Source organism: Pleurodeles waltl, chromosome 8 (assembly GCF_031143425.1).
Source record: "Pleurodeles waltl isolate 20211129_DDA chromosome 8, aPleWal1.hap1.20221129, whole genome shotgun sequence".
NCBI classification, from domain to species: Eukaryota; Metazoa; Chordata; class Amphibia; order Caudata; family Salamandridae; genus Pleurodeles; species Pleurodeles waltl.
Window position 1 is genome coordinate 988,276,393 of NC_090447.1, and position 14,770 is coordinate 988,291,162.

Below are 14,770 nucleotides of genomic sequence, written 5' to 3' on the forward strand. Positions count from 1 at the left end.
AACTGTTGCAATGTCTAAGAATGGACTTAGACACTGTAGGGGCAAATTGCTCATGCTACTATGCCCTCACCTGTGGTATAGTGCACCCTGCCTTAGAGGGGTGACTTACCTATGCCACAGGTAGTGGTTTGTGGGTATGGGACCCTTGAAGGGTCGCCTTTACCTTTTTTTTCCCCCTACCCGCACACACAATCTGCAATGGCAGTGTGCTTGTGCTTGGTGAGGGGTTCTTTAGGGTGGCACAATACATGTTGCAGCCTTTAGGGACACTCCCGGTGACAGAACCTTTGTTATCACTGGTACCTTTTACAAGGGACTTAGTTGTGTGCCAGGGGTGTGCTAATTGTGGTAACAATGGTACAGTTTAGGGAAAGAACACTGATGCTGGGGCCTGGTGACCAGGATCCCAGCACACACTGTCAAGTCAGCATCAATATCAGGCAAAAAGTAGGGGAGTAACCATGCCAAAAGAGACACTTTCACACACCAGTGGTCTAGCCAGTCAACACCCCCGCCCCCAACTCCACCCCACCCCCACATGCTGCAGACTCCAAGTCTTCCTGATCTGGCACTTCCCCACCCGGGACCAGTCGGAGGAAGGATTCGCCATCACCTGCCCCACTGGACCACCATAATGTCAGACAGGTGGGTTTTGTAAATAGTCTGATGGGGCTACTCCCTCCCCTTCGAGACTATTCCTCAGAGGATCACCTGCCACTTCTCCGCAAGGAGATTATGACTCTCTTGGCCAAGGGAGCCATATAGAGGGTCCCTCTGCCAAAAGTTGGTCAAGGTTGTTATTCCCGCTACTTTCTGGTGCCCAAAAAGGACAAGGACCTCCGCCTTGTCCTCAACCTCCGGTCCCTCAGTCTCTTCCTCAGGAAGGAAAAGTTTATAATGCTCACTCTGGCTCAGGTCCTAACTGCCCTGGAGACTGGATGGTAGCGTTGGACTTACAGGATCCTTATTTTCATATTCCTGTCCTGCCTGCCCACAGACGTTACTTGCGGTTCGTGGTACGTCCCAAGCATTTTCAATACACTGCACTCCCTTTTGGCCTTACCAGTGACCCTCAGTGTTCACCAAAGTGATGGCGTTAGTCACAGCTCATCTGCGCAGGTTAGGGGTGTCAGTCTTCCCCTACCTAGATGACTGGCTGTTTAAAGTGAGCTAGCTCCAGGCTGTTGTATCCCGTCCCCAGACTATGGCAAGATGCCTGCATTCGCTAGGGTTCACTATAAACATTTTGAAGTCACTCCTAACTCCCTCTCGGACGCTCCCTTTCATCTGAGCTGTTCTGGACATACTGTAGTTTCAGGCCTTTCCTCCTGAGCGGCGAGTCCAGGATATTCATGCTGATACTGATGTTTCAGCCTCAATTCTGTATTTCAGTGAGTGATTCTGAGGCTGCTAGGCCTCATTGCTTCCTGAATCATGCTAGTGATCTGTAATTCCAGTGGGTGCAGCATCAGGGAAATCTCTCCAATATGGTCCATATTTCGGAGAGGACTATGCTATCGGATCAAGGGTCGATCCCTCTCCCTTACCCAACCAAATCTTACTGAAATTACAGATGCGTCACATCTAAGATTGGGCATCCCCATGGGAGAGGCGGAGATCAGAGGTGTCTGATCTCCGGCCGAGTCCGTATTCCATAATCACCCTTCTGGGACTCAGGGCGATTCAACTGGCATTGAAAGTATTCCTTCTCTCTCCCAAAGGGAAAGTGATGCAGGTATTCACGAACAAAACCACTACCATATGGTACTGCAACAAGCAGGGCGGAGTGGGGTCGTGGACCCATTTGTCAGGAGGCTGTCTGCCTTTGGACATGGCTGAAACAGCAGGGCATATCACTGATGGTTTAACATCTAGCAGGCCCTCTAAACACCATAGCGGACAAACTCTGCCATTAATGCCGAGTTGATCATGAATGGTGTCTCAATCCAGAGATGGCTCAAGGTCTCTTTCAGCTCCAAGGAGAGTCTTGTTCAGATCTGTTCGCCTCGACCGAGAACGTGCCATGTCAGCTTTTTTGCACGTTGGAGTTTCCAAGGTGGCACTCGCTCAGTGACATTTTTTTATACACCTTTTCTCCAATACCACTTCTGCCCAAAGTTATCAAGAATGATTGGGCCCAAGCCATTCTTGTGGCCGCGGACTGGGCAGGAAGTCTGGTATCCATCGATCCTCCGATCACACTGACTCTTTGGGTGGATCTTCTGTCGCAGATGCAGGGGACAGTTCTCCACCTGAACCTGTCTAGTCTTCACCTTCTTGCGTGGAGATTGAACAGCAGCAGTTGACAGCTTTTGACCTTCCGCCCAAAGTTGGAATTCAGTGGATCTGAGTCCACCCATGCAGACAGAGATCAGAAAGAAACTGATGTCAAATACGGAGGTATGGCATATATAAGGGAACCAATGTCACATCCCGGGTAGGAGGTACCAGGCACAGTGCCACACAATGCCACCTATTGACACATGCAGGAATTGCTACAAATAGGTTCTGATCCAGTCTGGCACCTGGTGGGGGGGGGGGGTTAAATTCACAAGCCAAGTCTCTCTACCAGAAAAGGCATTATCGAAGGCAAGCAACTTGTCCTTCTTGTCATTGTTAGTATCATCCATTATTTTGCAAATGGCTATTTTTCATCCCTTATAAAGCCCGCATTTCTCTATCCTTTTATGCCCATGCTTGGAATGTAAGGTGTGGTGGCCGTAGGAGGTTGTGACGTAAAGTGCACTTGTGCCTCATTGAAATGTTGGAATTTTCCAGTGAGGTAAGCACTGTTTACTAAATGAACAATGAGCAGGCATGTGACAAATAAGCACTATTGTTGTAAGTACTGTGGGATTTACAGTTTGAGCAGGGAAAAAACAATTCTAGCATGTGAATGTGTAAAAGATGTTAGTGCTGGAGAGGAGAGTATCCTATCAACACTGACCTCATTGATGCTATCACATGCAACATCACCAATTGGTGCATCAATAGCATCTCTGGTGGTGACAGAGTTTGCCTTGCATGTACACGGGTTTCAGCACCAAATCTCTGTTAAAAGAGGTGGAATAACACTTTTCGCACGGAACTCAAGTGAATAAAAACAGTATGCAGCCAATAACCATGTGTGAGCCATTGAATGTTTTTACTATATTGACCTGCATTTCTGGTGATTTTTTTGTTTTTGTTTTTTAATAAATAAATGTAGTGTGACATTATAGTGCTGGGGAGCATTGGCAATTTAACCAATTGTGCATTTTTGACGGCAAATAGTGAGCTAAAAGAAGGTAAAATGTAAGCTTTGTCTTATTGATGCACATATGTAAATGTGGTTCAGTACTCCTTTAGGGGAGTAGTTTGTGGCTTTTTGTGGAAGGAAATAATTTTGAATAATTTGAAATGTCTTATTTATTTCAAATGTCTGATTTTTGTTTCAGGCTTTCAACTGGCTTCTCTGCAATGTCATTCAGACCACTTCTCTCCATGACATTCTGTGGTATTTTGTGGCTTCACTAACTCCAGCTCCTTTGGAGCCGGAGGAAGAGGAGGATGAGGAAAACAAAGCAAATAAGGAAAATGCAGAACAAGTACGGTCTTTTGTTAATGATTGTTTAGTAATTATCACATTGTTGCTGTTTGTTACTCTTTAGCCTCATCACACAAAGAGTAAACCTTCATGAGTCTGACATGCCGAGGTCAAAGCTCCTGAAGAAGATTGAAAGAAAATGTTGTCCAATGCCCCTTTATACTTATTTTGTGGGAAATGTGAGAAAATTTTATAAGATACTGTGAGGACATGTTGACTCTCTTTACTAATCTTCCAGTCTAATAGTATTCTAAGTAAATGAAGCTTTTTGTTTAAAGTTGGCACTTCATCTGTGGTAGATTACATTCCTCAGCTATATTTAGTAAGATCCCTAACTTCTAAATTAGTTTCTCTCAGAGTAGGACTTATTGCGGGTCATGTTGTAGCACTTCATATAGAAAGTGTGTTTCTCATCTTCTAGTTATGTTTCAAAATTTATGATACAGCTTTAACCAGATCAGGCAAGAAATTGGCATTTTCAGGTGTAGACCGCGATAATTAACTGAACTGCTTTTGGGCGTATCATTTTCTTTGTTTGTTTTTTTGGTAGCAAATCAATTAATTTAAAGAGTGCCTTGGAATGGTTTGGCTGTTGAAATATTCTCAGATCTTGTTAATTATTTATATATTTTGTTAGCAAAACACAAATAGAGAGTCATGGATATTGGAACTAAATAAATTTAAAGGAATCGATCCATACTAACTCCCTACATATAAAGCCAAAAAACACAAAAAGGTATGGGGTTCACTTATAATGAGGAGCTGTACCCAAAGGAGATTTTCCTGGAGCTCCTTGACCTCACTGGGTGTATGAATGAAGTGTAAGTGCTGTGAAGTGGTGAAGGGGGGGTGTTTCCTTTATGGACTAGGTGGTCTCACACACTATATAGTGCCATGCTTCATCATTTGACCACCTAGCCCCACCCAGGTAGGACAATGCCACCTGGGCGGACTCTACCTCACTGTTAAATGAACAGGAGGGAGTCCGTACATTTTTATTTTCTGGAATTAGTGGGATCCAGCTAAGCTAGGGAAAGATATAAAAACACCTAAGCAGTTACCAGTGTGCAATCTACACTTTTAATGATGGTGTCTGCTGGTGTGTTAAAAACAAGGATGGGACACCTTGGTGAGAACAAGGACTCACTGGGTCACCTATCTAAAAATGGCCGACATGTTTCTGCCCTCTACTATGAGCCAAGGAAGGTCTGGGGGCATTCTTCAGGGCCTAGGATCCCTTAAAGTCATGCATTGCAAAGACAGACATCCAACACTCAGTAAGAGCGTGGGTAAAATAAAGTGAGAATTGATGCGGCCTACCTGAAGCGAGGAACTACCTAGCGTAGGCCTAAGGGAACAGAAGCGTAATAAAAGTTTTGTGACACACAGCACAGCACATCAAAACACACACAGGGGTGACACAGTAAGCCAAAGTCATGCAATGTAAAAAGGTGTAACAAGTATCTACAAAGAACATAACATCTTACCCCAAGTCTAAAGGCTACTTGCCCCCAGACTCCAGGAGGGGGAGTGTCCCCTTATAGTCACACACTAGGGAAAGGGAAAGAAGTAAGCAAGGATGGCAGTCAGTATATACAAAAGAATCACAATTCTGTGGAGGAGTGAAAAGCAAAAGGTCATTTGCTACACTCCATGAGAACCAATTCTGAAGAATACCTCTGTAAGATAGCGAGATGGAAAGAAAGAGCTAAATACTATAGAGCTTGTGTCAAAAATAGGTGCAGTTTAATGAGTACCTACGGAAAGAGTATGGTAGGCAATATGCTCAAACCGAGATCAAAATAGAAAGCAAATGGTCTAATGCAATTATCATTACATACTTAAAAGCCCAACCGACTGTACCCCACGACGGGGAAACGGCTGTTGGATAAGGGGATGTACAAAAACGGAAACAAGCAAACAAACAGCCAGTCAATATAGTGCTTATCTGTAGCGTGGCAGAAGATCTCTGAGGAAGGAGAGGAGGAGGTGCTCCGGCACTCGCTGCATCAAAGGAGGGTCTCGCTATGCGCCTAATCCGTCCCCTCACTGGACCGCTTGAGGTAGGTGGTCCAGTGTGGTGGCGGCTTAAGTAATAAGAGCAATTAAGTCATGAGGTATGCCAGGTAATTAGTTCCCAGCCTCCGAAGGAGTGAAATGCTTCCTTTCGCGATAGCGAGACAGGAGGGGTGTCAAGGGAAAAAGGCAGCCGGGAAGGAAGGCGAAACGGGGGAGGGGAGAAAAGGGGGAGAGGGGAGGGGATAAGGGGGAAGGAAAGAATACAAGGAGGCAAAGGAAAGGAAGAAAAGAAAAGGACAAGCAACAGAGAGAAGAAGAAGAAAAAGACGGTGGGGAGAAACCTGGGGAAACAGGGGGAGATAAGGGAGAAGGAAAGAGGAAAAAGAGAAACAATAGACAAAAATAGAAGAGGGGGGGGAGAAGACCTGAAGATCCAGGACAGTGGTTGTTGGTACTTTTTTCACAGATACCCAGATCAAGATGCTACATTGCTAGTATATGTTGCAAAGGTATGGTCATTTGTTAAGTGAAGACCACGGAATGTCATCATTCAGTCCGTTGCTGTCTGTGCATAGTCTCGAGACCCAGCGTTGTTCGTAGTAAAGTAACTTCTGTGACATGTTGTTGGTTGTGGGTGGCAGTTGTTCTAAAATAGTCCATCTCAAATTGTCTGGGGAATGATTTTTTGTGACATAATAGCTTGTGTGTTTTGTGGCGTCACGTTTGCACCTTATAGTGCTCCTGTGTTCACAGATACGAGTGCTGACCTTCCTTGTTGTCATTCCGATATATTTGAGCTGGCAGGGGCACTTGATCATGTAGATTACATTCTTGCTGTTGCAGTTCGGAAGTGCATTTAGCATCCATGGTGTTTTTAGACCGAGCTCCACCATGGTGGATTTCTGTGTGAACTTACACACACTACAGTTGCCACACAGATGGTGGCCGACTGGGGGAAGTTAGATGCCAAAGAGTCAGCTGTTTGTTAGAAGGTTTCATGGTAGGTCTAGTATGGACCACCATATTGCGTATATTGGTAGCTCTTTTAAAGGCGTGCAGTGGTTGCTGGAACGGGAGACCACCAGATGTTAAAATCTCATGGAGTACCACCTGTCTTTCAAAGTTGTCTACGTACAGACAGGCCAGACTAGGGGCAAAGGTGCTGCCCATGGATGTCCCATGTATCTGTAGATAGAATTGGCTCTTGAATTCGAAGTAGTTCCTTGTCAATGCAAGGTGTGCTAGATCTAGTACGAATTCTGGGGGTGTCCATGAATCACTCCTGTTTGCTTCCAGGAGATCGCTTATGACCCCCGGGGTTGCTTGCTGGGGGATGTTGGTGTATAGTGATTCAACGTCCAATGTAATCAGGAGTTCTGCGTTTTTATCAAAGGGCATTGAGTCTAGGAGAACCAAGACATCTGTTGTGTCTTGCAGGTAAGTGGGGATCTGCTTCACTAGTGGTTGAAGGGAGAAGTCGCAGAACTGGGAGAATGGTTCAAGAACAGAGCCAATTCCGGACACTATAGGCCTTCCAGGAGGGGGGATCTTCCCTTTGTGCATTTTAGGAAGGATGTAAAAATAGGGTATTTTGTAATTAGATTGTGTCAGGAAGGCTGCTTCTTGTCTGGTCAGCCAGTCGTTCTCGACGACTCTGTTCACTAGGAAGGAAATTTCTTCCTGGATGTCTGGGGTAGAATCACAGGATAGACGTTTATAATTTTGTTCATTTTCTAGTAGGCGCTGGCACTCTTCTCTATACATCGTCAGTGGTAAAATTACCGTTGCCCCACCTTTGTTAGCTGGTGTAATGATGATGGAGGGGTCAGAAGTTAGATGCTTTAATGCTGCCAGTTCGTCTGAACTCATGTTGTGGAATGTGTTGCTTGTGCGCTCTGCGAGACCCCTGATTTTGCGGGACACCGATTTCTCGAAGGCAAGTACTTCGGAAGGCATTTGTCCAGTTGTTGGACAGAAGGTAGATTTGGGACGTAGGCCTGTGTTTCGCTTTGGTTCAACAAAATTTATTTCTGAGAAAAAAGTTTTGAGGCGGATTTTGCAAAATAACTCTGCAATTTCTGTTCTAGTCTTGAAGAGGTCTATTTTGGGGGTGGGGACAAAATTAAGGCCTTTGTTTAGTGCCTTAGACTCAAGGTTGTCAATAGTTCTATTGCTTAAATTTACAATCTTGTCGCTCCCACCTAACATCTCAGAGGTTGCTATGTTTTGCTTTTCCCTGGGGTGTTCTCTCGAGAGACTGGTCTCTTGGTCTCCAATGTAACCCTTTCCTTTTCCCTTTTCCCCTCCCTTGGCCTCTGTCTAAAAAAGGTGGCTGCTGATCAGGGAAAGGCCATTGTGCCGGGTTTTGGAAAAAGGGTGGCTGATAGTTAGTTGGGGGTCCATACTGAGCAGGCCAGCCCCATTGTTGGTTGTTCCATCTCCCCGATATTGGCCACAGCGTCCGCTGCACTGTCGTGTATGTACTGACGAGTCACTGTCAGTGTCTGAACTGGTATTCCTACTGGATGAATTGTCGGACATGTTATTTTTAGACACATATTCTGGGTTAGTGTACGGGTACACTATCTCGTGTGAGAACCGTTTCAAGTCCTTTTGAAATGTAGAGATTTTTTGTTGGGTGAGATATTCCCTATATTCATTCATACTCTTATTAGTTTCTTCCAGCTTTTTCTTGAAGGAGAGGATGCTTAAGCCAGTTTTGAGGTTGTTCTCACTTGTTTTTATCTGTATCAGGAGAGCCTCAGAGAGCCTGGTTGCTGTTTTAATTATCAGTATAAGCCAGCCCCGTGTGCATTTCCATGCAATCAGAGCCCAGTCTTTTCTGAATTCTAGGTCCTCTAGGAAGATACGTGGTTCGTTGGAGACGATGAGTCCATTGGGTGCTGTGTTGCTTCGTAAATACTCGGTTAGAACGGCCCCATGCAGAATGGTCTTCACCTGTGTCTAAGTTCTACCAGTGTATCCCAGTCCTCTAGCTGAGACAGGCTTTTAGAAAGGGCTGTATCACCAAGAAGTGATGGTGCTGACAGAATTGCTGTTACTTCTTCATCATCAAAAGTGAGTCACTCTGTCATGTTGGTAAGCATGGTCAGAGGGAACCCAGACTGCTGTGTCCTAATAAATCGCAAAAGGGGGGGGAAACGGTCCTATCTTTCCCTATAGATTCCTAAGATAGTAATTTTAGCCCAGGGCTTTCCTGAGCAATTGGATTCGCAGGAGAACTCTTGCAGCTCAGAGCTGCTCTAACTATCAAAACACAAATAGAGAGTCAGGGAGATTGGAACTAAATATATTTAAAGGAATCGACCCATACTAACTTCCTACATATAAAGCCAAAAAACACAAAAAGGTATGGGGTTCTCTTCTAATGAGGAGCTGTACCCAAAGGAGATTTTCCTGGAGCTCCTTAACCTCACTGGGTGAATGAATTAAGTGTAAGTGCTGTGAAGTGGTGAAGGGGGGGTGTTTCCTTTACGGACTAGGTGGTCTCACACACTATATAGTGTCATGCTTCATCATTTGACCACCTAGCCCCACCCAGGTAGGACAATGCCACCTGGGCGGACTCTACCTCACTGTTAAAAGAACGGGAGGGAGTGCGTAAATTTTTATTTTCTGGAATTAGTGGGATCCAGCTAAGCTAGGGGAAGATATAAAAACACCTAAGCAGTTACCAGTGTGCAATCTACACTTTTAATGATGGTGTCTGCTGGTGTGTTAAAAACAAGGATGGGACACCTGGGTGAGAACAAGGACTCACTGGGTCACCTAACTAAAAATGGCCAACATGTTTCTGCCCTCTACAATGAGCCAAGGAAGGTCTGGGGGCATTCTTCAGGGCCTAGGATCCCTTAACGTACTGCATTGCATTGGTATCTTCCACTTAACTGAAACTTTAGATGTATACCCGTACAACTTAACATACTTTATCTTGATACTTTTTGCATATTTTTATTATGACGTCTATTTTTAGGTCTCTCCTCAAGGCAGCTTTCGCTGTCTCTTTTGACCTTGTGTGGAAATGGGGTGTATTTTATGGTGTGGTTGTGCACCCTCCCCGTGTTATACACTCAACAAACCTTTTAGGACCCTTAGGTTTTGTTTGTAAAACCTTCAGCTCAACCCTGGGAAACTGTGCTATGAGCAGCAAGGGTGTACACAAAGAAACAAGTGTAAAGCATTTAAACAGTGCCAAAACAATTGGAGGAAGAAATTGCCAAGACACCAAAGAAATCAGACACCAATTTATAAAAACAAACTGTATTAGAAAATAAACCACAACGGAAAAGAACCACTGGAGGGTTCCTGAGTTATAAAATTCACCAGGTATAGTAAATCAAAGCATTTCACTCAACCACGAATAAGCATTGGCAAAGTCAAGAAATTTACTTAAAATGTTTTTGAGCAAAATGTTCCACTAGTTGTAATGTGGTTGGTTACAGTCACTTGGTGCGACCATCTACAGTATGGAGCTATTCAAGGAGACTAGCAAGGCCCTCAGAAACAGGTAACTCCACAGAAGAAGCAGTTTTGAGACAATTCCAAGAATTTTATCCTATGAAGAGGTCCTGATACTGAGGATACAGAATGAGGGAAAAATGCTCAAGGATGCTTTGGAGGCGACACAGTAGATGGTGGTCTTCCTTCAGGGATTTCTCAGTCCACAGAGGTGATGAGGGGTTCCTGTGCAAAGGGTTCAACATCCCACAAGGTCCTCTTCGGTCAGGCCAAAGTCCAATCGCCAATGGACTACCAGTCGGCTGTTGTTGCGGTCACAGACACATCCTTCTCTGGGTTGTAGCTTGCCTTCTGGGCGAATAAGCTGCACTCCATTGGTTCTCCCTTTTCCAGCAGACTCAGGTGCAATTTATGAGCATTGTGTCCTTGTCCCTGGTGCTCTTTGATGCTGGGGAGTGATAATCTGGGAATCAGTGCTACCATTTGCTCCTAGCAGTCTCCTTTAATTGTTGTGTCCATGTGCTGCTAACAAGAAATCAGTCAGTTGACTCGGAGTCTCTTTGGTTTGGTTGGTCTCAGGAGATGACTTCTGCTTGAGCAGGACACAGCAGGCAGAGTCCCTCTTCTTTGCTAACCAGCAGGTGTAGCCCAGATTGGTGTAGCCTCTCTTTGCTGGGAACTTGGTGTGGCAGGGTAGTCCTTCTTCCAGTCCAGTCGAGATATGAGTTCTGGGTGCCAGGGGTTCCCTAATTATGTACAGAAAATTTCTTCAGGGTAGGATGCGGTTGGTAGCCAATGGTGTACCAGGTTCCCTCCCTACTGATGACCACTTCCTGGTAATTATGACATCTGGCTATAAGAGGATGCACCCTTCTACCCTCTCCCAAGATTAAATAACCCCTCTCAAAGTCTAGAGTTCCCTAGCCTAATACAGTAGTGTAGCTACTAAGAGGGCTGTGCTCCCCTGGAATACCGGTTTGACAACTAGCTTCCGCTTACCTGTTCCTAGTGCCAGCCTGTCTCCTGGACCAATATAGCAGCCCCTCTCCCAAGTGGTCCCCATTTGGTCTTCAAAGGCGGCTTCACTTTTAAGGCTTGCCTTTTGGTCAAACAGTTATGTAGCTTCCTGACTGGGGGAAGGTAACCGCTCCTCCAGTGGCAGGCCTCTGTTGTTACCTTTCCAGGATTGAGCTTAAAGTTTGACAAATTAAACCTTAAGGGTCCTAAAGGGGTTGGTGGACGTATTAGATGGTGAGATCGCACAACCACAACATGTAGTACAGCCCATTTCCTCACAGAGCTCATGTTTCAATACACACACACAACATCACTTACATGCCTATGAACACTCAGTTTGTCAGTTTGACAGGTCCCAGGATGTCCGTTATACTGGCATACAATTCAGAACTGCACTTCTCAGTACACCGCTCACCTTATCCTCCCTGTGTTGAAGTTACTAAAGTCTGTCATCCTGTTTGTCTGCGCTACATTTCCATAAAGCTCTCCACTGCCACATTAATACAAGCCTCTTTTCCTGGGTTGCAGCAAACAGCTTTTCTTACAGCACTCCTCCACCAGCATTTCTCTTATCAGCTTCCTTTTCATTCATGTTGCCGCATTTGAAGGGATTGTTCTTGTCCTTAACAAACTGCATGGTGTCTTCAATCTAGTGAGGGCTGATATTTTGTCATCCAGCTGCTGCAGTGGTGACCCAGGTAAGCCTGCATTGGCTTCCCAGGGTGTAAGATAGAGGCTTGGAATGGACATATTGCTTCAAGAGGCACATCTTCTTCATTCATTCGAGAGGTCATTTCATCTAGTGCTTCTGAGGGCAGTAATTTTGGGGCTGATAGTATATGGGTTGACCCCGAAGCATGGGTTGTAGCTGGCAAGGGCACGAATCAAGACATTGCTTTGGAAGCTCAAGAGGCGTTGCTGTCTCGCAGCCATGGGATCTTTTTAATGGCACAATGGAAACAAGCATTCCTAAGGGTGCGAAATACCTCAAACACAGCAGAAATTCAAAGGCCATCGAGTAAGAAACACACAAGGGGGCACTGCCTTCTAAAACTTCCATTTGCTAACTTCCATGTAGTTTGACAAGATCCAGATGTAACATAGTCATTTTTGGATGTAGAACTGTGTTTATCAACCAAAAAGTGAAGGTTAATAAATACTAAAGCCAGTAGCACTGTCATTTTATTCATAGCAAGTCTTAATACTTGTAAGCTGGTCAGTAACAAATTCATCCAGCTGAAGCCATTTGTAACTGGTTTGGTGGAATTGCCAGTGGTAATGTTACTTGCCCTCAGGTAGTGAAACAAACAGTAGTTGCTGCGAGTGTCAAATAAGTGCTGCTGAATGTGTGCTTTCAAGGATAATGAAACTAGGAGGAGTGCCTTTTGGGACTTGGGGCATCCCTTGAGCCTCTGAGAAAATGGAGCAAGAATTTGCACCTGATACGGTAAAACCTTTGGTTTTGAGACTCTCCAGAGACTGCGGCTTGTAGCAACTACTAAGTGTAAGAAAGCCTAAGAGAACCATGACTTATTTTACTAAGATTTTTCATTGAATCAGTGTGATTTACTAACAGCTTTTCTGAATTTCCAACAGTTAAGTCACACTTAGAAAATACCGATGCCATTAAAAAAAATAGTTAAGTGGAACTAGATAGATGACAGGTTGCAGAGATGGGGGTGGCACTTACGACATTGTCTGATTGTCGTAGTGGTACTCAAAGGTTTTGGGAAACCTCTCAAGATGAAAGCAACAAAAAAAAAAATCACTGAGGGCACAATTTCTATCAAATAATAACAATTTCCTGTGCAAGCAATAATCATCAGGCAAAAGAATAGAATTATTAAATATTTATTAGGAAGTGCTGGTGAGGCCAAAAAACGTAGACCAACAGCCTGTGCTTTTTTTAAGGCTAACAAAGCAACATACGCTTGAGTTGAAAAGACACCTTCTGTTCAAGATCACTTAGTTAGCTGATATATATTGATGTGCCCTACTCGGATTAGTCAGCAAACCGTGAACAGGCTGTAGTAGGTCTTGGGCAAGTGCTGAAGTAGGCCTTTAACAAGTTTCACATAGTTTGTGCACCTGTTTTTGATCAAATTGAGTTTCAAATATGCTTGATTCTGCTCACTCAAGTTCCTCTTTTGGTATTTGTTGGGAGGCTGGTTGTCTTTCTGCAGTGCCATTGATTCCTATAGTACTTAAGAAAATCACAACATACAGGACAGAAATAAACATAAGTGCCCATGATTGGGTTAGTCAGGCATCGTTCCCGTATGTCTAAGATCTGAGCACTTGGCCTCCATAAAGCGAGGTGGTCTTCTTAAAGCAGCAACGATTAGTCCTTCATTCAAATGCAGTTGCATAACCAAGTTCTTCCCTTTCTGCACTTGACTCTTTCATAGTAAAGTTGAGCACCCTATGCTTAGTCCAGTAGTTGGTCAGATTTAGAAGTTAAAGTACAGCATTATTCTGTAAATAACACTGAATAAACTCTATTTCTGTGCTATAATTTCAAAGAAAAATTATAGTGCAGTTGCGTAAAAAGAGCAGTCAGTGCATGATGAAATCCTCAAGGTGCTAGCACCTTCTAGGGCTAAACCATTGACCAGCAGATGAAATTAAGCAATCTTGCTATGTTTGGTCTTCTGCTCTTTTAGTTGCCATGGCTCTGGGTGCACAACTGGACAGCTCAGTGAGTTGAAGTCCAGTCTGCTGAGTCTCCAGTTTCATGAAGTAAAAACTTCCTGAAACCGAGGACCCACCCAACGTAGTCAATGTTACAGTTCGTGTTTTTGTTCAAAGTTCTATTGTCCAAGTCCTTTTTTATGGGCGATCCAATTACCTATGTCTAGATGTAATGGAGCTAAAGTATTTGTAGAACCAGTTAAGCATTCAAGTACTTATTGATGTTTTTGAAGTGAGCAGATACAAAAGCAGATCAGCATGCATTAACAAATCCCCACATTAACCTATCTTTAGGGACCTGTATCTCAAACTACCAATCACGGTTAACATTTTGTGGCGATAAAGGTAACCGCTAAACTACAATCAGTGTTGTCTCAGGAACCACAGTGGTTAGAGAAGTTTGTTCAAGCAATACCCGAATCAGGGTGACTTCCCCAAGCAAACTGACTTGATGTCATGATACTTACGAATGGCTCTCTTTGCTTCTAATGCGGTATGATCTGTTTTTTCGAGCTGACTCCTACTCCTGTTTATTTTTCTGAGGTGTTGTCCGTGCAGATTATCCAGTCAGCTGCACCATGTGCTGATCCTTAGAAAACCAGGACAACTTCTCTCCTTGCCAAGGCAATCCAGTGTCAGTCTTGCAGGGCAAGTCAGCTGATCTTCTCTTCACAAGTCACAGAAAAAAGGCTTTTTCCAAGAGTCCAGGTTAATCCCCAGCCTCAGTTGGAGACCTGCAGACCAACAGCTCTTGGTAATGCATCTGCTCTGTCTGTTACACAGTTTCCTGAATGTCATTGTGATGTACAAAATACTAAAGGGAGCAAATGCTTATTCCACCTGAGTGACCTGTTGGGAAGCCTTACCCATGAAGAGATGTGTATTTTAAAGTTGAGGTGATATCCAGTAGTGGAAAAGCTCATCTTTCTATTTTTCCAATAATTTGTGCACACTTCTAGAGCTGAGAATTACATTGAG

At 44.2% G+C, this 14,770-nt stretch overlaps 1 protein-coding gene across 17 annotated transcripts in view; it reads left to right on the forward strand.

The window, feature by feature from the left end:
• The window catches only part of MYCBP2 (MYC binding protein 2), a 1,769,078-nt gene that overhangs the window by 1,380,454 nt on the left and 373,854 nt on the right, over positions 1-14,770 (forward strand). For all 17 annotated transcript variants that reach the window (XM_069205243.1, XM_069205245.1, XM_069205247.1 and 14 more), the window contains one exon: positions 3,438-3,587. In XM_069205243.1, the coding sequence (XP_069061344.1) occupies positions 3,438-3,587 (150 nt within the window). The remainder of the gene's footprint in view (positions 1-3,437; positions 3,588-14,770) is intronic.